Here is a 23,099-nt window from a genome sequence, read left to right on the forward strand (position 1 = left end):
AACCCCCGTAACTCCACGCGACGTGCTTTAATGGTGCCCGACGGCGTCGAGAGAGAGAGAGAGAAAGGGAATGAGAGAGAACGCGATCGAGTAGCGGGCTTATTAAACGCGTTTTACGATTTCATTTGAGCGCGTGAACGGAGAATTGAACGGTCCCTCGGATTTCGCACTGGCTATTTAGTTCGTCGCGCTCGGTCCAGTCTTAAATCAGACCCGATCACGCCCGTTAAGACGGTATGAAATTATTCGGCGATATTTAAATCGTACAAATAAAACGTAATCCTCCGATGAACTTTATTAAACTTTCCAAGATGTATATTAAACAAAAAATTTCTTCTTTTAAAAAAACAAAAGTAACTAAAGTAGATTGAAATCGAATATATAATTTGGAATACTTTGAAAAATTTAACGTGTCTATATTACTGCAGTTTAAACATGAATCATAAATACCAAAAAAAAGAAATTTAAAAAAAGTTAGAATAATAAAGATTTTTATTAAAAAATAATATTTATCGGAATATATTTTTAAATGTTTTTTTTTTATATGTACTAGAAGAAACTATGCGCGCGCTGTTTTTTAAGAAAAGTGTAGTTTTACCTTTTTACACGTTAGAAAATTTCGACTTTTTGCATATACATTTGTTTTTTTTTTTTAATTTTTTTTTAACGAGAGGAAATAATTTTCTTTTACGTAAAAGTCCCGATTGAAGATCTACCGTTAGTGACGAGCAGAGCCGCGATCGGGATCACGACAGAAAGATATCGCTTACGCAACTCGCGTGGCGAAGTTCGCGGGAAGAATAGCCGTAAGCGAGCCGAGAAACGCCGGCGTCACAAAAGGTGCGTGTAAAAATCGATTTCTATTCCCTGCGGACGCATTGTTCCGCCGTTGACAAGTTGACGGGCACGAGCGTTGGCTAATGGCTAATGGATCCTTCGGGCACCGCGGCGTTCGCCTCTCGCGCGGGGTCCACAGGTGCCGGAGCTCCGCCAGTCGATCAATTGATCGACCGAGGCGCGTCTCGTCCCCTCGTGTCTTTCTATTTTGCTCGCGGAAAGGCCGCAGGCCGATGCGAGCCGATATCGTCAGCGCGATTGACGAAGGTGAGAAGAGGCCCCGGCGCGGAGCGTTTACCCGCGCGCTTCGAATCAGGATCGACGAGGATCGATGTAACGTGTCCAATCATAGTTCAAGGCGAGGTCAGGCAGGAGAAGAGCCTCGGATCCTCGCGCGAAGAGCGTAATGAAGCGAAATGGACCCAGGTACGCCGCCGCTTGGCGTGAGAGTGCGTGTGCGACTCTCACACGCGCCCGACGTACGTGGAATTTGGCGAACGGCGATAAATAATGATGATCGATGGCCGTTGAGAATCCCGCATTGTGCGGGTAAAGATCGCGATTACCTCGCAAATTAGGCGTAGCCGGGCTTGCGGTACCCGGGACTTATTAACATATGATAATCCGCGGATCGCCTTGCGGGATCGTCTCGCAGGATCAGCGACCTATCGGCTAGGACGATAATCTACGATCTACGGTTGACCCGTAACAACCGTTTTCTACGGGCGTTACGAAAGAAACTCTTATCTCTCGAGGTATCTCGGATCAGTTTATTACGTCAGAAGACTGTTCTCCGATCGTCACTTTTACACGCGCCTTGATACGACTGCATAGTTGATTTTCTCTAATCATCGAGCCGCGAGTTTTCGTCAAACCCGAGTTCTCAACAATCTTGCACCTGCCCGCCTAAATATTTGTGCGCTCATTTTCGGACAGTCTAACGATCAGATGGAATAGATTCTAAAAGAAGACTCGTGAAAAGGCACCGCCGCGTTTCGTGATAAAACGTGGAGGGTTTCACTCGACTTTAATATCCATAATTCAAAAACGACGATTGTAAAATGCCTTTCCATTAGGAGACGAACGACCAGCCGGCGCACAAACTTATTACGACAGTCTAATAGACGGCGAGATGAGTTCTTTGATGCATCTCGGGGTCCGATTCAGGTAACCGCTTGTCGTAACTTTTCCGGGCAGCGCTGTTTCTCAAAGAATCGCACCTGTCTCCCGAAATGCGTTTGCGGTTTCTCGCCCGAACAATCGAGCGGGGAAAGAGAGCTCTCTTCGAAAAGTGCTCGAAGCCGATGTGTACACGGGATTTGGCTCTTTCTCGGTCCTCCTCTACCGGCTCCTCGACGGCGGGCACCGGCGCGGCGGTCAGGTCGCCGGCGGCCAATATTTGCGAAGCACTTTCGTTTTTCGTGATGCGTCTCGCCCGAGAGACGCTCGTGAGGCGTTCCCGGTCAGCCTTACCCACTACCTTACATCCATTGTGCCGTGCCTCTCGCGCGTTCCCGCGGAGGAAGAGACGCGGAAAGCGGGAGGCTGTGGACACGAAGCGGGTGGAGGAGACGCGCGGATAAGATGTGTAACAAACGGATCGCGGGTCAGCGATCAAGGACCGGGGCCGGGTTTGTTTGAGGACGATTTAAACATCTCCCCGCACGAAGGAAGCGTGACTCGACTTTATTAAAGCCGACCCTGCGGCCTGCTCCTTTTTATTTACCCGGCCATCCTTTTATTAGTTTCTCCTGCGTTGTTATTTCGGAAATACATCGTGTTCCGTGCGGACTTGAATAAACGCGAGGTCGTATTCGAGACAACGTACGACCGGTTCGGTTGTTCAGCTCGTAATCCTGCGTTGAAAATTCGTACGGGAACGTTAAGACGTATGTGCAGAGAGGATAAGTAAACTAGATTCGAGCTGATAGATCGAAGCTACATGGTTTGAACGCGCCTGTTTAATCGTCCGTGACGGAAGGCAAGGGGAGGGAAAAATCAACGCTTCGATTAATCGCTCGCTATATCCGTTTTGTTTCCATTTCTCGAATTATCGTGGTTCGCTGCCGCTTTATTATTCCGACTTCGCTAACAAGAGCGCGCCATTATTAATACAACGGGCTGAGCGCGGCCTAATGGCAGTCATTTATTCAATTAACGGGCGAATGTTAATAAATCAGCTGGCGGTGAGCGTGTGCAAATGCAACCGCAATTTTCAAGGAAATTATCGCGCGAGGGTAATCCGCTATCTAATCGTTATTTTTAAACGCCTCCCGAGATAAGCCAGGGAAACACCGTGTCGCAACGTTGCGTGCCGCTAGCTAAATCGCTGTCATTCGCACCGGCGGAAATTAATCCGAGGCGCGCCCGTCGATTTGGCCTAACGAGGACCATCCCTTATCTCTCGCGTTTCGCCGGTGACCGCGTTAATAACGCTGCGAGAAAAATATAATTATTCTTTTACCCAATAATAATTTCACGATATATCTAACAGCGAATACGATCGAGGTTATCGTTTTTATTGTTAAAAATGTTGTAGAATTATGATTAAAGCCGAAGGTAACTCGGCAAAAAGAGAAGAGAGAGATGAGAAGAGCACAATGCAAAATGCGAAACAGGCACGTTTCTAAAGTGCGCATTAGCGATTTAGAGAGAGGCGTCCCGGCGCCACGGGTCCCGATAGAATTTCAAGTATTGCATTAGTCCGACTAATGACCGACATGACTGCCCGTGGGCCGACGGATACCGGTTCCTCGAGATCTTCGAGAGCGTGCTCCGGGATCGTTGGGCGCGAGAGAGGACGATGATCGCCTCTCCGTGCTGAGGGCGCCACGTACTCGAGTGCATCCGCGGATGCACGCTCCGGATGCACTGAAGACGCCGGGAGTCTCCGCGATGAGAAAAGATGGTTACTTTTCAAAATTAATATAATTGACTCGACTTTTATAATTGATTTAATCATATTATATCGTTGGAAGCGTTATAAAAATATAGTTGGCCCAGAAACTCATATTTTTGTATCTTTCCGAAAAATTCGCAAGCACGCATTCGCATAACGCGGTTTAATTTTTTACCTGGGCATATTTTCACGACGTTTCGAACTTCTTTCGAGAAATACTTCGTACCGATACGTAAACAGCAGAGGGATCCATATCTAAATGTTTACCGATCAGGCGATCCTTGCTTCGATAATCTTATGTTAGACTTAGCGAGGCTTGTTGAAATACTATTGCGAAAAAAATGTTTACTCGTCCTTCTCGGAAGCGAAAACGCGCGACGGAATTAGAAGAAGTCGTAACGGGTGATCGTAGCAGGAAACGCGGGCTAGCGTCGATCGTAAGTCGAGGGAGCACCCGCTCTTAAAAGCCTGCACAGGAAGAAGAAAAGTGGAGGAGCGTCGCGTCGCGACGCGCTAATTCATAACCCGTGAGAGGAACCTTCGCTCTTTCGCAGGCCAGAAATTTTGAACGGCGGTAATGAGGCTTAAGGGCTGCTGACGTAATATCGGCGCGCCCGAGCTCGTCGCGTTGCTGAAATTAAATTCCTGCTGAGTTTTACATGACCCGCTGGGGCGGGATTCATCACGGTGGTTGCTTTTCTTAATGAGTGTCAAGCTGCTGTCTTCTCTTCTCTCTCTTTTTCTCTCTATCTATCTCTCTCTCTCCCGAGATCGTCGGATCGACGTTTGAGCTCGCGCGGGAACCAAAATAGTGGCCGGCGGAGTCTGTTTGATCTGCTTTGTGCCGTTCGCGTATTCGGATAGAGCAATAAGCCGAGAAAAAAAAAACGTTCGAGGCGAAACTTTGACTTACGAGAAATCCGTGAAAACCCCGTTAGTCTTCCGTTCGTATTATTCCATTTGGAGAGCTCGCACAAAGGGCGTCAAGGTTTTCGAACGAAGACGAGTACAAGTTATCATTGTTCACCTGGGAAAAAAAGATGAAATATTTATCTCATACGCCCTTTTTTCTCTTTTCGCTTTTCACGAAGGAACAACGGAGCGAGCTCGATCGGAAACTTTACTCTCCCTGCTCTGATTGTGAGATCGAAGATCAAGCTTCGCAGAGACTTAACGCGGTCTTCGCTAATCTATACCTTTATTCCATCGCTTGCGAAGGCAAACGAGAGAACTTCCGTTCGCGCTGACTGCGACCCTGCGGGCGAGTATTTCGTTTCGATTCCGAGTTGATGGTTGCTCGCGAGTGAGCAACGTAATGCCGGCGTGATTCTCGTGGTGGAGTCGCGGGGCTCGGTATACTGTACGCTGAAACGGACGAAAGCGGGGATAGGTAGCCACGCAACTTCGGGCGATCTCGGACGATTTCGACAGAGTTCGGCGCGCCTCCACCATTCGGTCGCCGGCCGCCGAGTCGGTCGACACGAAACGAACGCGGCAGACGCGTCCGCGACACCGAACAGCGAAGTTACCGCAACGCTCCCAAGTCCGCCAACGGAGCCCAAGTTACGTCGAGAGGCATCGCTCTCTCTCGGCGCTCGCGCGGGGGCATCCTTCCGACCGACTCACCGGCGGCGGTGGATTCTCGTTGCGCGCGATTTCAACCGCCCGCGATCGCGATCGTACGGATTTCCCGGCCGCTTCCGTGGGAATCGCTCGGGAGTGTGAGTGGCCAGCCTTTCGAGGATAATCGAGTGTGCAGTGCAGCCCAAAAGGAATTAACGACGTCTTTACAGTGCGCGCGACGCAGTGCGGATTAAACCTGTGTTAGTACTTCGAAGCGGGGCGCTTGGCGTCTCGCGACGGGATATGTGGCGGTACGTGACGGTGCGCCTGAAAAGTGTCTAGCCGGATTTTCGTCGATCCACGCGGAACGCGATTCGCGCGAAGCCCCGACGCAAAGGCCTCGTCGCGCTCCGTCGGAGGGAATAACTCGCGCCAATGAATCAGCGTCGGACGAGCTACGCTGCCGACGAGAGATTCGCGGGCTGGCTCCATGGGACCGGCGCCACACTGGGCATCCACGACGCGCCGAGAGACGCGGATCGACTGTGATCTCGCCCCGATTTTGAGGGACGCGACATCGGGTCGTCGGGGGATTGTCTTCACGCCAGTTATTTCGGGACTCGCGATGGCGGCGTGAAGCAGGGCACGAGAAGAGGATTTCCACGTCGCCCGCGGGGGAGAGGAAGCTCCGCGGCCAAAGTGGTGTGTGCATGTGGTACAGTGGTGCGAGAGTTAGGTGCTTGTGGACGGCCACAAGGCGAAAGTGCGACGGGCGCCGGTAGTCGGTGCCGTTTGGCGATCGTCGCTGAGCGACGCTGCCAGCCCGCCGTTCAACGTCGTTGTTACCATGGTTTCCACGTCCTTCGTAACCCTGGTGTTCCTCGTGTGCCTGCAAACGGTACTACTGTCGACGGTGAGCAACTGCGCCAAGACGATCAGCATGTATTGGAACACGACGAATTCCATGTAAGTGAACCTACGACTCTGTGTCCCGCTCGCCGCGATCCGACGGATCGATCGCGCGGCGAGCCGTCGCGCTCCTTCGCCGCTGAGAAACATACAATTGACGATCGCGAGAAGTACCGTGCCCGTGGCAAATAAAAAGAGTTCGATAGATAACGTCGTGTAAACATTCTCAGTTTGTGGCTTGAAAATACAGACTTTTTTGTGCGTAATCTATGGCTTGGGCGTTCGGTAGAAGAAATAATTTCGTTGCAAAAATCGCGCGACTGATCTCGGCTGAATTTAAGAAGCGCACATTAATCGGAATCAAAAGCTTTACGCGTTTACGATAGTTAGAAAAGTGACACTTGTGCCGGACGCAGTCAGGGTTCCGGGAAACGGCGGAAAGTGACGATCAATTTTGACTGAAATTTTTGTTGAAAGAATTTTCGACAAACGAGAATCTTCGGCGTACCGCGCGATCGATCTCGGGAAGAGCGGACAATTAATAACGAATCAAGCCCTGGATTAAGACCACGAGCGTTACTTTGGAAGCGCTCGCGGGAGTGCAGTTTGTAAGACGCTCTGGAAATCTTGTCAAATATAAATCCTCGCGAAACGTACTGAGTGCGATTAATTCCTCTCTACATTGCGATTTAATTATACTCAGCCGCACACGTTCGTCTGAAACATTAAAGACCATCGGGAGCTTAATTCTCCAAGCGCGATCGTTCCAAATTCGATTCTAAATGCGGAGTAAGGGCCGGGAAAGCGTTATACGAAGGGAATGAGGAAAGAGAAAATGTAGGTCTTGCTAGATAATCCGCGAATTTTCACGAAGAATAAAACGCGCTCGTGAACAGAGAGCTAGAAGAGTCTAGTTACTTTTGACTCGATTTTAATTTTACATTTCTGGCGATAAATACGATTAAGTGAATTACGAATAATATAGTTGAATTTATTATGTTTATCGTAAAAAAAAAATCTCTTAGTAACTGCAATATATTTTTTTTCAAGCGCGAGTTTGAGCAAAGCTTGAAAGAATCGTCTTACCGACACGCGTCGCGCGTTTTAGAATCCCAGCGTCTCTCCGGTCTCTTTTCTCGGGTGCACCCCAACATTTTTCTCGATCACGTTACGTTTCCCATTCGCCGCGAACGACGAGCGCGTCGCCGAGAAACGCTTGCGAGAAGTTCCCGGGATGCGTTCGCTAGGACTTTACCGGTCGAATCGATTTCTCACGGCAGAACCGACATCGTCGAATAACGGGCCCTTTCGCCCCCCTCCACTTCCGGTGAGCTTTTATCGCGTCGGGCGTGGTACGCGTCTGCCAAAATTGCAGCAACGCACGACTTTAATGCACCGGCGAATTGACCGCCTCTCTCCCCTTCCCTCCCGTCCGCGCTGTTTCCCCGTGACGTCCAAATTGCAGGCGATCGCGGAGAAAAAGAGAGGCGGAAGCGACGTGTCAGAAACTACGCCGGGATTATGGCAGGCGCAATATTGCGGCCGGGTGCCGCGGTCGCGCGGCCCGTGTTCGCCGGCGAAACGCATGACGGTAGATCGCGGGGAAGAGCGTTAACGGTGCAGTAGATGCAGATTCCTTTTTGTTCCCACCGAAAGGCGAAAAACTTGGCGATATTGAAAATTCTAGCGCGCGAGGGTGTCCGAGTACATTTCTCCGAAAGTTTTCCGAGCTGCGAAAGATCCGGGGAGTTGTCGAGAGCTGGAAATTTTCAAGTTTGAAGCGTTTCGACATTTTGACGTCAACGGGTCGCGGAATAACTCGAATTCCCGGCGCGATAAGAATTTTGCGAGTCGACGCTGGGATTACCCCGCCTAATCCCGGATTCCCGAGAGAATAACTCGCGCCGTTATTGCCGGGGCGGACGTATCTTCCGTGGCGTACAGCCTTCTTAGCGGTAATTGATCGATAAGAACGACCGAGGTGCAACGAATCAGCGAATGCATCTTCGATGCGACAATATTATGACCGACTTTGTAGCGAGACCCTCGCGCCTTCGCTCGCTCGCGTAACTACGCGGGAAGGTTAACCGCTGTAATCTCGTAGTATTTTTTTTTTTTCCCCCCACTTTCGGTGTATAAGGAAACGCGGATCTTGCACGCGGCAGCCTCGTTAATGAGAAATTTCTTTCGCCTGTGCAGAAGAAAAAGTCGACCTCAAATTGAGAACATTATTCTCGCGCATGAGCGAAACAATCGTTAATTTGAATACATGAGTTTTTATCCGAAGTTCATTCTTTTCAAACGACCAGGAGATGCGCTCCGCTCGCGCCGCTCAGAGACGTCTCGATTTTTACAACGCGGAAAGAAGCCGTCCGATTTCCCTGCCGACGTCGGCTCGCCTCGATTAACAAGCGCAATTAACGTCGATTGATGTTCGATCGCTCTTAACATCGAACGCCGCTCTTGTTTTTCCTGCGCTATCACGTTGGATCTAAAAAAAGAAATACTTCCCGATCGTACACGCTTTAATTGTCGGTCGAGCTGCGCGTCCGATTTCTTGCCGCTTTCTCGATCGCGATTGCGAGCTCGCGAGATCGATGGCTCGCCGTTCTCGCGGGATCCACCTTCGATTTCGGCTCCGCGTGCTCTTCGTCTTAAACGAAAGAAACAGAGAGAGAGACGAAGGAAAAAACAGAAGCGTGTCCGGCTCGCCGCGTCGGGACCGATCGCCGATGGCGCGGCGAAATCCGGGTGTCCTATTCTCCGGAGCTCCATCCACCTGACTGACATCGCGGGGCAACGCGAAACCCCGCGAGCTCTCGCTCTTTTTCCTTTTTTTTTAACTCTTTCACTTTGGTAACGTGCGAAAATTCATTTCGCGCGGGAGGGGGACGCTGTCAGAGCCGTCCTTCGTTCGTGGGACGGCACGAAGGGCCAGTAAAAAATAAAATATTTTTTTTTTAATGCGCGCGCCTTCTTCGCACGGGGAAAAGGAAGAAGGGTCCCGGGGGCGCGCGCGGCGAGAGGGAGCGACTACGTGACAAGGCGCAAAAAAGATGCTCGGACGAAACGGGCGGCCGTAAATCTTGCCCTCTTATTGGGAAATCGAAATTCGTTTTAAGAAAGCTGTCGGCTGGCGGGCGCTTGATTATCATAAATCTGCTTCCGCGATGATCGCGGCGACTATCGGGCGAAGCGTAAGCCCCGACGTTTACTGCCTCCTCAGGAGTGCCTTCTCGAGAAGGATCGCTCCTCGCGGACCTCGGCGCTGATCGGAGAAAGAGAGAAGGAAAAAACCTCGGCGTACACGTTGCGCAAACGGTGACAGGATCCATTACTAAAGTCGCGCGAAATAGGTCGAGATCTCGCTGCCCGAGTTATTCAAAAAGTAACGCACGGTATTTTCCACCGAGAAATCCGCGGTGTGTGTCGCCATTAGAGATTTCAATGCCGGCATCACGCTGCCGCGTTATTGAACTCCCTCTGCCTCCTTTCGGTCGCCTTTCTCTCCCTCTTCCTCCTCGGGGTCTCGCGGATAATTCCGTCGGTTCGAAGTAACGGCAAGAACTAACAATCCTTTGCCGCTATTAAGTCTGTCCTTTTTTTTTTTACTTTTTTTTACCGCGTTGTTTTGCTGTTTCTTTATCCCTTTTTTTTCCTCCGCTTGAGTTTGGAAAAAACTTGTTTTTGCTTACGTTTTCGCGGTAGAATGTCTACAGACTCGATCACGAAATGCGAACAATTTCGCTATTGTTAGACGTCTATTTCGAAAATACTTGTATAAGAAAGCTGCCCTTTTTTTTTCTTCGTCGAACGTCCATTTATCGCTACGTCGTTTAAGTCAGGAACGAAGCGGGGGTACTCGCGACAACAGCTGCGACATCAGCCCATTTTTTTTTTTTACCGATAAGCTGGCACACATAAATGATATCTTCATAGTATCAGGTTTCGCGAGCGAGTTCCGATTCCAATATTAGGTTTTTTTCCCCGCGATTATTGCGCGCGATATGTCAGAATTCGGCGTCGCTATAAACGATTTTAACGAATGGCGGGTGTTGGCTCGACACCAAGCGCCGGCTACGTAGAATCTATTCATCATATCGCCGGCATCGCTAGTAGGTGGATCTAAATGCGTCATTGTGTGTGAAGAGCGCTCGGCCGAAGATTTACCAGGCGCGAAGATCGTCGCAATTGCTTACGACAGAACGTCAACCGATCGCGATAACGCGATTCGATACAATGGCGACGTTCAACGTAACAGTGCTACATTTGCAATTACTTGAAAAATCGTTCAAGAGCATACGCCAGTCAAACTCAGGATTTTTTTTACAACAGTTGCGAGGCAACTTTTTTTTTTTTGCTGAACGCGGCCACTGATCTGATGCAAGCGCGACCACTGTTAGGCCTCGAGATAACGCAGGGTTTTAGTCACGTAGCTCTATTCACATCGAATCATCGCGTTGCGATTTTGCCGGTCCACTTTCAGAGAATGCAGACGCAGATTCTGCGAGCGCACGCGTCTCCGCGCTTTCTCTCTTGACTCAGCGTAGCCTTCTGCGAAAGCTGCGTGCCGTATCTCGCGTGTCGTCTATTCAGATAACGCCCGAAACGTTTACGTTACATTTAGTGACCGCTTCAAGTGGAAATCGACGGCACGGTTGTTGCTTATCGGGTGTCGGGTTTCCCTCGCGCGGAATAATAATCGGCTTCGTGGAAAATATTAATTTTCACGAGCGGCACCGTTGCGCTTTAGCACGGCGGGTCCCGTTATTAAATCGCCGCGGCGGGGAGCTCGTTTTCGAAAGCCGCGCTTCCTATTATCCGCCCGCGTGCCTTGGGTAGCGCGGTGCTTCGCGGCACCGAGTATTAAGGCAGCATCGATTTGCGGCCACCGCAAATCAGCGGTTTCCCCCGAGGAAACTAGTACCCTCCGTTCCCGAGAATTGAGAATTCGCCGGCCGATTCGTGGAAATAACCCATCGCCCGCCGCCGTCATAGCGAATCACGCGGAAACCGACGGATGCGCCTCGGTCACGACGGCGCACGGCAGCACGTAGGCGTAAAAAAGTGGCCATCCCGGAATCTTAATCGGCGCCATTACGCGAGCTTAGCTTGTCGCTGTAAATTTCAGACGCGGATCCTCCGGCCGTAAATTTCGCGCGCACCGATTGCGCGAACCGGCGATACTCTATTAGCTGTAATTCAATCGCCGCCGGATTATACGTTTAATAAATTAAGCGGCGTCGCAAATCACAGGCCGGAAAAGGTAACGGTTTATTGTTTAACGGCGAGAGCAACGCGTGAATATTGAATTGTTGCCCGGTGATTTTTTAATCGCACGAGAGAAGTCTTCGATTCCTCGCTCTCGTCAATGTCAAGTTCGTAAAGGCGGGCCAGCCCCGACGGCTGAGAGATTGGAGTTTTCTCGTTTGAACTTTGACCGGAACTTGACGCCGCTAGTCACCTTTTCTCGATGCTTATTAGCAAAAGCGGGTCAGCTAGGATGCTTCGGAGAACGCGAAAAGGAGGTCGGATGCCGCGAACTGAACTGAGAGAAGAAGGTAGTTGCTTTTTTGAACCCTTATCATTAAAATATAAAATTATGAATTCAAATATGACGATAGTTTTTCCTCTATATTTTTCTATCAGCGTTAGATTGCGTGCGACGTAAAAATCCTACATTTAAATTATTCATTCTTTAATTTGATGGTTATCGTATCAAAGTAGCGTCTTTCTTCGCCTCAACAATTAAAAACTACCAAATCCGCGATGATAATCATTTCAGTCGATCAAAATCACACGCTGCGTTTAGATCGTTTCGCGTTTCGAGCGGAAAACGAACGGAACAACGTTCTCGCGTCGAGAAATAAGACCGCAATTTGGACGATCTCTAATTAGGGCGATTACGAGGCGATTCGAAGCCCACGCGTTTGCGGAAGAGAGAAAGAGAGAGAGAGGCCGGAGCGCCGGCTTAACGACCCGCAAATTAATTATTCATTATTAAAGCCTAACGGGCTGTCACGTCAGGCCGAGGAAAACGAGAAGCGAGACGCCGTGGCGACATTTACGAGTGCGCGGACAGCGCGTAAATATCTCCGTGGACCTGCGAGACACCTTCCCGCCTCGCAGTGTCTCCCCCCGTACTCTCTCACGGATTAAGCTGCGGGCGATACGCGCCGCCGGCCGCGACTAGTCATTATAAAGTCGTTTAGAGGCTTATTTATCCGTGTAATATTTTTCCGAGACACATGTAGAACTCTACGCGGTCAGTATTCGACGCATTAACTCCACTTTATTGTCACGCGAAACTGCCGTAATTTAATAATCAGCTTTTATCTCTTAAATAGGTTTGATTCTTCGCACGATTATGCATTGTTTTTCAAGTCTCAATTTGTCGAAATAATACTTGCGCGCCGCAAACTCGCGTCTTTTGTATCGACAGCACGTTTTGTAGCCTGTGAGTGAAAGGGCGGATATTCCATATTCGAGCGTACCTCTCTACTTCCAGGCCGCGGATCACTCTACTTCCAACCTATTGACATTACCGTTAGTTCCCGATCGCTCGGCGCTCGTTATTCCCGAAGCGATGCAGAAGCGGAGGAGCCGAGAACCGAACCGAGCCAAGCGCGGCGCAACGAGAGCGTGTTTTCCAGTAATTCAGGAAACTGGTTCCGCGCGCCTCGTAGCCAGTGTCCGCGGCCAATTCACGCGGCGCTTTATGAACCCGTTTATACACCGAGAAAGAGAGACAAAAAGAATAAGCCCTGGCGTGACAGCCACACCCGCTAATCGTCACTATATCAAGACGATCCGCGAGCAATACGTTCTAACGCCACTTACCCTGAATGCAAGTAAGATCCGCTCGAGCGCGAATCGTAACGCGCGGAAAAATGCCCCGTAAGCCCATTACTTTCTTAATTGCGACGTCGGCCGGAGTCTGGAAACTGGAAACCGAGACGTAGCGGAGGCGGGGTCGGGCGTCGAAACGGTCGCCGCAGAGGCGAAAAGCCGACGTAATCGGAAGAGCGCTGCAGCTGCTTCCTGTCAGGGAGGAGTTGCCGTGACCCACGCGAGTCGGGAAAGACGAAGGGTTCGCACCCTCGCCCTGCCGGGCGTTGCCCACCGTGTGCTTGCTGGGATGCCCTACGCGTCGAACCAGGACGACGAGCGTAATCCATAAAACGCGATGCACAGCCGCCGGCGGAATTCACGGCGCGCCTAATTTCGAGAATCGCGCGAGGACGACGACGACGACGTATCCGTTTCTGCCGAGGGTGGCGTGAATAACAACGTTCCGGACGTCTGAGCTGACGCTAAGGGCTGCGTCGGTGTCGCTCGCGGTTCGGAACACAATGAGACGTAATTACGTAAATGTAAGTCCCCGTTCCTCCCCGCTGCTCCCGGGGGCGTCGACGTCCTCCCCGTCGCGAGATTAATTGAGTTATTAAACATTATGATTGCATTTTCGCAATTGCGATTAGATATAATTAATGCCGTCTCTCTGGCTGTCCCTGGCTTCGTCCCATCTTTCATAAATTAATAGATATTATCTCGATACTTGGTGCGATTATAATTGAGCCTTAACCATCGCTCGGGTAACGGCAGCCGCGAACCTCGGAATGCCATCTCGCGTAGTCCCGAGATTGATTTTGCTAATTAGAATATTATTCCCGAGTTCTCGAAACCGCGTCTCGAGTCGCCGCATTTATTAAAACGGAAAGATAATTATGTGCAGATGTGCGAGGTATTTTTTTTCAAAGCGTCGGAGTCGCGCTGGGTTATATTCGAGGAAGCTGTCGGCTTCTTCGAGTGAAACATCGACTAGCGAATTGTAGTTTTTCAGCGTTGCGACTGTGTCGAGCAAGCGGGTGACAACGTCCGCCGCTGGTACGACATCAATAACGGTTGCTGCGAGTCCGCCGCGAGATGCGATTATCATCCGTAATGTCCGCGAGACGCGCGACGTTGAGAATTATTAACGGCTACATCGGCGGACGATCTCGGTCAGCCGAAATCCTCGCGGACCCAGCGGGGGGGGGGCGTCCCAGCGACGGAGAAAAACTATATCAGAGCCCCGTGGCTCTGTACTGTAACGGTCATTATTGCGCCGATTAATTCACGCCCACGTTCATCGGTATTCGGCACGCGATTCCGTCCGCGGGTACGTCATTAATAGCTACTCGGATATCGCCGCGTACTTAAAATAATTGCGGGCCGGGCGCGCGCGCGTACGTGAGCGGCGCGGGATAATTTCATTCCCACGGGAACTCGCGAGAAGACGCACGCTGGCGTCCGCTGGTCTAATTAGCGCCCGACAAGACTGCTTTCCGCTCGATGCGTGCGGAATACGCGTCTGAACGCGTTACTCACGACAAATCTAATAGGCCGCAATAATTCGGTTACTAGGTGTATCTATTATAGAGTCGTTTATTATGAAGTTGTGAAGCGGCTAATTAATTGTAATCGTTTGTAAAATTTTTAGGCAAGAGCGCGAATGCGTATATTTTTTATCAATCTATGATTAACTAAATTAATTCTGTAATCTACGTTAATTATTATATAAGTGTAACTTTTTACACTTTGATATATCTTTTTTTATTTTATTTCTATTATTTAAAATATAACTTGTAATTAATTTAGAGATATAATTAACGGAATATATTGCATATTTGGATTTTTGTATATTGCGCGCAGCAACATACGACATAGTTTCTCTCGCGGGATCGCCATCGCTCTCTCCGATGGAGCATCGCTCTTCGTCCTTTCCCCTCGTGATTACCACGGTGCGGAGTGAAAAGCGAGTCTTCGCCGTTACGATACGTTTCTTCTTTCTTTCGAGGCGCGAGTCGTGCGCGGCGAGCGAAGAGCCATGCCAGCGCGACACAATGGCGATTTCCGCTCCGTCACACCCGGAAGACTCGGTGATTTCTAAAGCTCGCTACGCATTGTCGGCGCGAGCGCGCAATGCACGAGGGTGGACACGGGCTGCGGAGAATGCGCCAAGTGCGTGTAAGTGTACGTTTCGCGCGCGAAACCGTAGAGGAGATTGTACCTCGGGGTTTTTTCTCGCTCCGGCTCCAGATGAAGGGTGACGGGATCGCCCTTCGTCCTTGATTTCCGCACGTACTCATCCGAATCGTCGTCGTCGTCGTCTCGGGATAGAAAACATTTTTTCCGTTTCGAAGAGAAGGAATTTTTTTATTTACTCTAATTTTATTTATCGATTGCAATTTATGGATAAACAATGAGAATCAAATTGTAGGGCGTATCTACTCTTAGTTAATACCGCGCGCTACATACACGAAACTTTTTCAGCTTCGTATTTCTTTTAATCGTCCGCTCGTGAACGCGTGCCCGTTTTTCTTCGCCTCCCTTTTTTTTTCTCTCGTTCTCGTTCCTACTCTCTCGTTTTGTCCCTTTTCCATGTCGCCTTCAATCGCCAAAGCGCTCTCGCGGTGACCCGAGGGGACGAGGCGGCTCTCTCGAATCGAATCTCTTATTGTCGACTGCGGTAATTCGAGAAGGATCGAAATAACTCATTATACCGTAATGAGTGGCACTTTCACGGTCGTCCCGCGCGCCCGTGAACCTTGCACGCGTGTGCATACGCGATAGTTCGGCCCGCCGATCGAGATACGCGTATTAAATAGCCTTTAACGTCCACGTTATATTACATTCACCGTTTACCCAGCCTCGCCCGAGGAAATTACGTGGAAATTGCAGCGGCCGGCGCGAGTTTTTAATTTAAAAACCAATTCTAATCACTTGGCCGTTATTGCGCTGTAATTCGCGAGCGTTGCCGGCGTCGATTTTTCGAACTCGCTGGTTTCCCATAAATCCCCGGCCTCGATTTCCTCGTGGGAACCCGCCGAGTTATCCCGCGGAGAAGCGACACTCGAAGTCGAAGACGAGGCAAATAAGGAGGGCGGTGAGGGACGGCGAGGGCCTCCTCTTTCGGGTTTGCGGCGCAAGGTGCGATCTCTCCTGGGCCCGGTGTAATTGAGGTATACACGCGGCGCCGCGCGTTACTTTTTGTCGCCTCGGGGAACTACTTTCTGTATCTGGAAGATTAGTCTGTACGCAACGGCGGCGGGCCGCGGCGTGACTCTCGGTCCGAGGCATTGTGAGCGTATGAATGACGTCGCAATTATTGCGGCCGCACTTTGTTGCGCCGCGGAAGGGCCTCGAAACGTGGAAGCGTTTAATGAGATAATTCGCGCCCCGAGTGTTGCGCCGACTGCGCTGAAATTTCGCCGCCGCGCCCCGAGTCTTTAATATTACTCGTTCCACATTTGGGCGGTGCTCTCGTCGCGAGAAACGAGAAAAATTGTTGTTTCTACTTAAAAAAGAAGTTGGCGAAAGGGTGCGAGATAAAAAAGAAGTCGATAGGATCGACGCTAGGAGAAAATACCAGATTCAAACTTTTTGCGAAGCAAACTTTCAGCGTTAATTGCATCAGCGCAAACTGCGTCAGTTACATTTATAGCGACGTTACGATAAAATTTACTTTTCCGAGTCCTTTCGGAAATTCACTCGCACCTCGTTTGAAACGCGTGTAGCTCGTGCGTCGTGAATAATATCGCGCCGTACAATCGCTAATTAAACCAGGCGATATTTGCCGCTTCTCTCCGTTACTACCTATTAAATTAGTGATATTATAAGTCCCTTTATTCGTCCGGGGGCCTTCGAGCAAAAACGACCGGAAGTCTTTCTTGGCGCGCAACTTTCGCGCCGTTCCCGAATGACCGGGGTCTCCGTGGGACACGCAGGAGGCTCATTAGGCGAGTTATAAAACGCAAAATATTTTAATGCGATGCAAAGTGAGGCGTCGTCGCTCGCCGCCGCCGCGCGCTGTTTCCGAAGAGCGTGATCCTCCGAAGTTCGCAGCCTCCGCTGGAGCGACACGCTACGCCATCTCTGGGAACCGCCGGATATCGCGGCATTTACGAGCCGTTCAAGGCCCGACGGAATCGCCGGCCGTTGCACCGAAACCACTTTCGAGCATCGCGTTTACTGTTAGCTCGCCTATCCCGCGCTTGGGCAAACTGGACACGTGCCTAGGCGCGCTCTTAGATTACAGCGTTAATTTTTTAGAGTAGGGAAACATGTCGGAACGAGAGGTATCTCGTACCTATTTGCGCGTGGCTCGAGACCGGTGCCGCCAGCTTGCCTCTTTGTCTCGATTCAAACGTTTCCGTGACGCTGTCTTCCCGTCGCGTTATCTCGTGCGACTAATGCTATCTATAATCGATCCCAAATAACGTCCAACACTTTTAGACGCCGCGTCGTCTTAGGGTCGAAGTGCAGGCTCCACTGTAACTTTTCATCCCAGCGATATTACTTTTTTTTTTTTATCTCACAATGGGTCATATTAGAAGAGAGCGTTTATCGCGACGCAAACTGTCGGCGATGGACTGGGCCACCGTATCTTCCGGGATCGTCTGATCTCCCGAAAAAAGAGAATTTCCCCGTCTCATCTAGGCCGCGTTTAATCTTTCTCGTGTGCCCGCTAATGGCGCCGCCGCGATACGAATTACGTATCCGAATTCTACAAGCAGGTGAAGCGGAATCGGAAATTCAGCCGCTAATGGAGGCGACGTATTGACACAGGTCTGTTTACCCCGCCGTACTTTTACGAGGGCCCGTTATTACAACCGTCCGATCGTTGTCGCTGTAAATCTTACGGACGGATACGCTGATGTAACATAATCTCGAGATAATGAGAGAACAAGAAGAATGCAGAAACAAAGAGTGCCGGGCCGGCTACCTGGCTTGCCCGCCTCGCTGTTCAACCTATGCGTCTTCCCGCACTCAGGCGCGGTTCTGAAATATTTCCGAACTCCCTCGTGAACCACGAAACGTCGCCGCGAAGAAAAACAAGATAAATCCCTAATTGCTGTCCGTCGCTATCAGCATTGCTAGATTCTATAATCGTTTTTTTTTTTTTTTTACTATTACTATTAAAACGCCGGGATATGTCTGGAGACGAGCGAGATAAAGTTAGAAACTCAAGTGCGGCCTAGGCTGGCTCGTTTCATCACGCGGCTCTTATGTCGCAATGGTGTTTTCGCGCGAGCGATCGTGTTCGACTAACGCGAAGCGAATTGCCGAGGCTCCTAAAACACGGGTGGGAAGAGCATCTGGACGGATGGAACGCGCACTACCTGTTCCGAGGCACAGGCCGTTCCTCTCCCTGGGACCCTCTTCATATATCTACGCGTATTCCTTTTTTAATTTCGGGCTTTCCAAGACGGGGCAGGATTAATGGCCGTTCGAGGGCCCGCGATATACGGAAAGTGAGTAGGGCCCTCGCAACACCCCCCCCCCTTGTCTCCCCCGCCGGGTTCTTCCACGAAGCAGGAATGCCATAATCTAGATAACCCGGCATAATAGAATATCCCCGAGCCGGACTGGCTCGCTTTCTACCTCGTTGCACCTTCACCTTTTCCTCCTCCCTCCCCCGCCCTCGTCCTCGTCCTTCCATCTGGCTCGTCCTGCTTTTCCACGGCGACCGTCAACGGCGACGATCCCTCATTCTTGCCTTGAAGACGAGCGGGCCTTGACAGGAGATGAGGAATGCGCCGCCTGGATCGATCGTGTACGCGGTCGGGACATGTGTTTTCCACCGGCCCGCCCGGCCACCGAAACAGGGAAAACTCTTGTCGTTACGGGATACGATCCTATCTGGTTACTTCTCGACCGGGGAAACAGCTTGTTTGCGCGGGCAGAGAAATTTTGTGAACGCCGTCGTTATTTTCCCGCTCGTCGAAGCTACGTCGGTCGTTTGATCGGAGGAGAACGAGGCTGTGGATATCTCGTTTACTCGTGTAAATGCCACGGTTGCATATTACGCGAGCGTAAGCAAGAAAGTAACTTTGTTGGATATAGCTTTGACTTAGAAACAGCCGGCTTTTGTTTCGCGTAACGCAGATCAACGTCCCCGGTCGTGATTCAACGTGAAAGAAGGCGTTCCGGGCAAACAAAGAACAGCTCATCGTCGTAATCTCGCGCTCCCGCTGTGCCGGGAAAATCTGTCGAGGTCGCCCGGACGGCTCTGACAGGCCTGAAAAATCGGTGACAAGTTTTCGGAACTCCGCCGTTCGGAGATTTCATAAAGTTTCCTAACAAGTCCCAACTTGACGGGATACCAGTTGCAGTTTCAGCATATGCCACTAAAGAAATCCATAACGAAATTTGAAAGGGAGAAATCTGTTTCCCGTGAAACGGCGTGCTCCGTAATTCCTCAAGGAGATATTTGCCAACTTCCTTCGGCAAAAACTCGACTGAACCATTACCCCGCTTTTACGAACGGAAGAATCCGGATGTTCGCGGGGAATTAAAATTCTTTTTCAGGAGATGAAAATTGAAATTTTGCGTCACGCCACGGCCTTTTACGTTTACATCGCGGAATCTCGCTTCCAATTGTCTTCCGCGGACCACGATACGGATCGCCGCGGCTCCATTTAAGACCGATCCGACCTCAAGCCTGTCTCCCGTATCTCGGCGGAGGTCCAAGTTTCCTGGGCACGTTATCGGGAGAAAGCTTGATGGTAATTAAGCGCTTCCGCGGAAGACTTCTCACGGTGATTAGTCGATGCGCGGCGGCCTCGGCGGCTCTTAGATCCAGAGCTCGAGTTACTCCTTTCCCCCGTGTAACGTTAGACCGAGCCATCTCGATATCTGTGCGTCATTTGACTTCCGCTAATGCTGACGGAGGATCGCCAACCCGCCGTTCGCAGTATTCTCCACGAGATGAATTACAGCGCGCTACATCATTCCCCGCGACGACGGACACCTGGCTGCATTTGTGCGAGAGAATCGCTACCGAGTCTCTGAGCATTTTGCGATAAAAACGCTTTCTCACATTTCGTGTAACTTTGACAAACATTTTTATTCTTAAATGAATAATTTAACTTCTCTCGATTGTATATTTAAAAAGTATAATAGACAGTTTTAAAATCGATTTGTTTTGTAAAAAAAAAAAAATTTTGAATAAAATTTACATTTAAATATGAGAAAAATTTTGTTATTATTTTGCCGAGCCAACGCCTCGACGTTGATTCCGTCTCGATTTTCTCCATTTAGGCGCGTAACGCACGTTAAAAGGTTCGCTTGCAAGCGTGACGGAAACGGGTTACCTGCGCGGGCCGAGCGGACGTGTGCCCTTCAGGGCAATCATCAACAGTCTACTGTGTTGGAAGCGCTTCTCCCGTCGGTCGCCGTCAAGGGATGGAGAAACCCTCGAGACACGACCGATGATCATTTGTAATATTTAATTATAGCGGCCGGGTCTCCGGGATAACCTGCCTAGGCGGTTTAGATCGAGTCTCGCGGCCTCCGGCTCGGTCAAGGATCTCGTTCCACGAATCGTCCGAAATCTCGCTATATATTTCTGTTTTTCGATACACCTCGGCGCAAGTATTGTAATCGACGTAATTTCCGGCCCGGTTTCGGGCGTTGCCCGGCACGATAAATCGCGACCAGCCGCCAGGGTGGCGTAAATTACATTCACCCATATCTCGAGAATCGAAAATTAATCCGCGCGAGATCGCAACGGCGTCGAAGCACATGACTTTCATGTGCGCTTTGGGCGCGCGGAATTCACGGCTTATTAATCGAAGTGACGCAATTAACGACGGTCGCGGTCAACGTCCACGCGTCGCGTCGGCTTATTATAGGAGACCCGCCAGTAATTCGTCCCCCTCCTTCCCCGTTTTTCCGCAATAGTCTAACTGCCGCGCGCGGCTCACTGTAATTTGATCCTCCTCTATCTCGCCGTTTATATCTGCCCGATGCGGCGCGTTACCACGGCGACTTCCGGGCTGACGAAATTTCAAAGGCCGAGATACGATCCGAGGGAAGTGCCGTTAATTCGTCGATGCCCCTCGGATTCGTATCTTTCCAAACCGGAAGAGCCTCGCGGTTTCGATCCGCGGCGGAGCCGCGCTCAGCTTCGCCTTTAATGCCTGGTAAATTGTCGGTTTTGTCCGACGCGGCGTCACTTCCCGCCGGCATTCTTCTAAAATCGTCGATAACTTATCGAGAATTGGCGGTAATTTCCCGTCACGTGTGCGCGCCGTCGAGCGAGGAGCGATCAACCTGTTCGCTCTCTCTCTCTTCCTTGTTCGTTTTTTTTTTATCGCCACCGCTCATCCGGGTTCTAAACCGATGTATGAAAGGCTGCTCATCTAATGCGATACGTTCTTTCGTACCTCGAGGTGGTAACTTCGCAGCATCGTTTTCTTTCGCGTCCCGGCCATCGCGAGAATCGAGTATACTCCCACGTAACGCTAAAGAATCTCCATACCGATTCGATAACGCCAGAAACACGAAGACTCATCTCAGCGAATTGGCAAAATATAGATATATTTTCAGGATATTAAGTGAGATAATTTTTCGTACGTCAAATCGATTTGATTCGATAATAATGAACTTGGTGAAGTCGGCCATCGCGTCTTAATGAAAGCCGATACTTTATGATGGTTTAAGAGATCTAAGCTTGTACAGCTAAAGCGAATGGAGCCTCTCCGTAAGAAATAGACTCGTTGACGTTCTCCATAAGGAACACGTGTTAAGGAAACGATTCTTCGCGGTGCACAATAGTCGGAAAGCCGAAAATCTACCCGCCGCGCCGCGCGCATCGCGATGCACGTTTGTCCGAGGGAGATCTTTCTGGAGTGGCGCGTTTGTCGTGCGCCGCGCCATTCATTCCTTTATATAAAATCCTTAAGATGGAGAGAGGGACGCGAATGAATCGCCTCAAAGACTTGAGTATGTTTACATCTGCACCGGCATCCCTGGGATTTTCGTGCAGCTGAAGTATTTTGCGCCGGCGGCTGCGACTTGTATTCGCGGTTCCTGAATGGAAATCGAGACCGGGAAGCTCCCTTCCTTCCCCGATTTACGTTTCTCTGAATGAAGCTTAAACTTCGATACAATGCCGGCGAGCGGTGGCCGGTCCCCAGCCGTAGGATCCCCGCCGAATGCGCGTGTACTGTACTTAAGCGCAAGATAAACAGCGACCAGCTCCCGCGGAGTTCTCCCTCCGTCCAGCAAACATCTCGCTCTTCGATCAACCATCCTCGAGACGATGAACAAACGTCTGCGGAGTCGATCTACGTGCCCCCTCCTCCCCCCCTCTTCCCCTTTTTGCGGTGGATTACCGTAAGAAACCTGCCGGGTAAAAGGGAGGAATCCGTGTTCTCGCATTCGGAATATGAGCAGGCGTGATTCATGGCCGCCGCGATATTTATTCATCTCGCGTTGCGTATACACTGAGCGCGACCCATCGAAGTACGTAATTCAGGGGGACGAGAGCGAAAAGGTTTATCTTGAAAGGAATAACAGCGAAGAAATAGAGAATCGCGATTCGATCGCGAGGCGTGTACTCGATTAGATGCAACAGGCGTGAAGCGAGTCTTGCGTCGGCCTCTAATGGCTATCGCTCAATTACGACTTCTGTCGTAACATTGCCGTGATCTCGTTTCCTCCTCACGAGACAATAACAAGGCGGGCTCGCATCGGTGACGCAAGCACGCGGCGATATTATCGGCGAAGTGCTATTCGATTACACCGCCTGCTTATTTTCATCTCGCTCTTAACATACGCAGCTTCATTAGTTTTGCTACGCGATACTATTGCGCCTTGGTCGTCGGTGCATTCCCGGATAGAAACGTGTGCGAATCTCGGCGCGGCATCAATTACGATCAAAGTATGACGTGAATTCAATTATGCCGACATCGTTTTTACTTCTCTCTTTGCGCGGATTGTTAATGTTTCTCGAATCTCGCCGCGCCGTACGATCGCCTCCGCTGCACTCGCGAAAGTAATTCATATATTACACGTGGGCCAGCCTATTATACAAGGAATGTTATTACCGGGGCGCGTTCTC

The 23,099-nt window shown here is 50.4% G+C and overlaps 1 protein-coding gene across 1 annotated transcript in view; it reads left to right on the plus strand.

Moving 5' to 3' along the window:
- The first annotated feature begins 2,292 nt into the window (after positions 1-2,292).
- The window catches only part of Ephrin (ephrin), a 39,914-nt gene continuing 19,107 nt past the window's right edge, over positions 2,293-23,099 (plus strand). The window contains exon 1 of the mRNA XM_070668199.1: positions 2,293-6,265. Within this exon, the coding sequence (XP_070524300.1) occupies positions 6,147-6,265 (119 nt within the window). The 5' untranslated portion in view covers positions 2,293-6,146. The remainder of the gene's footprint in view (positions 6,266-23,099) is intronic.

The sequence above is a fragment of the Cardiocondyla obscurior genome, linkage group LG17, assembly GCF_019399895.1.
Source record: "Cardiocondyla obscurior isolate alpha-2009 linkage group LG17, Cobs3.1, whole genome shotgun sequence".
In the NCBI taxonomy this organism is placed as follows: domain Eukaryota; kingdom Metazoa; phylum Arthropoda; class Insecta; order Hymenoptera; family Formicidae; genus Cardiocondyla; species Cardiocondyla obscurior.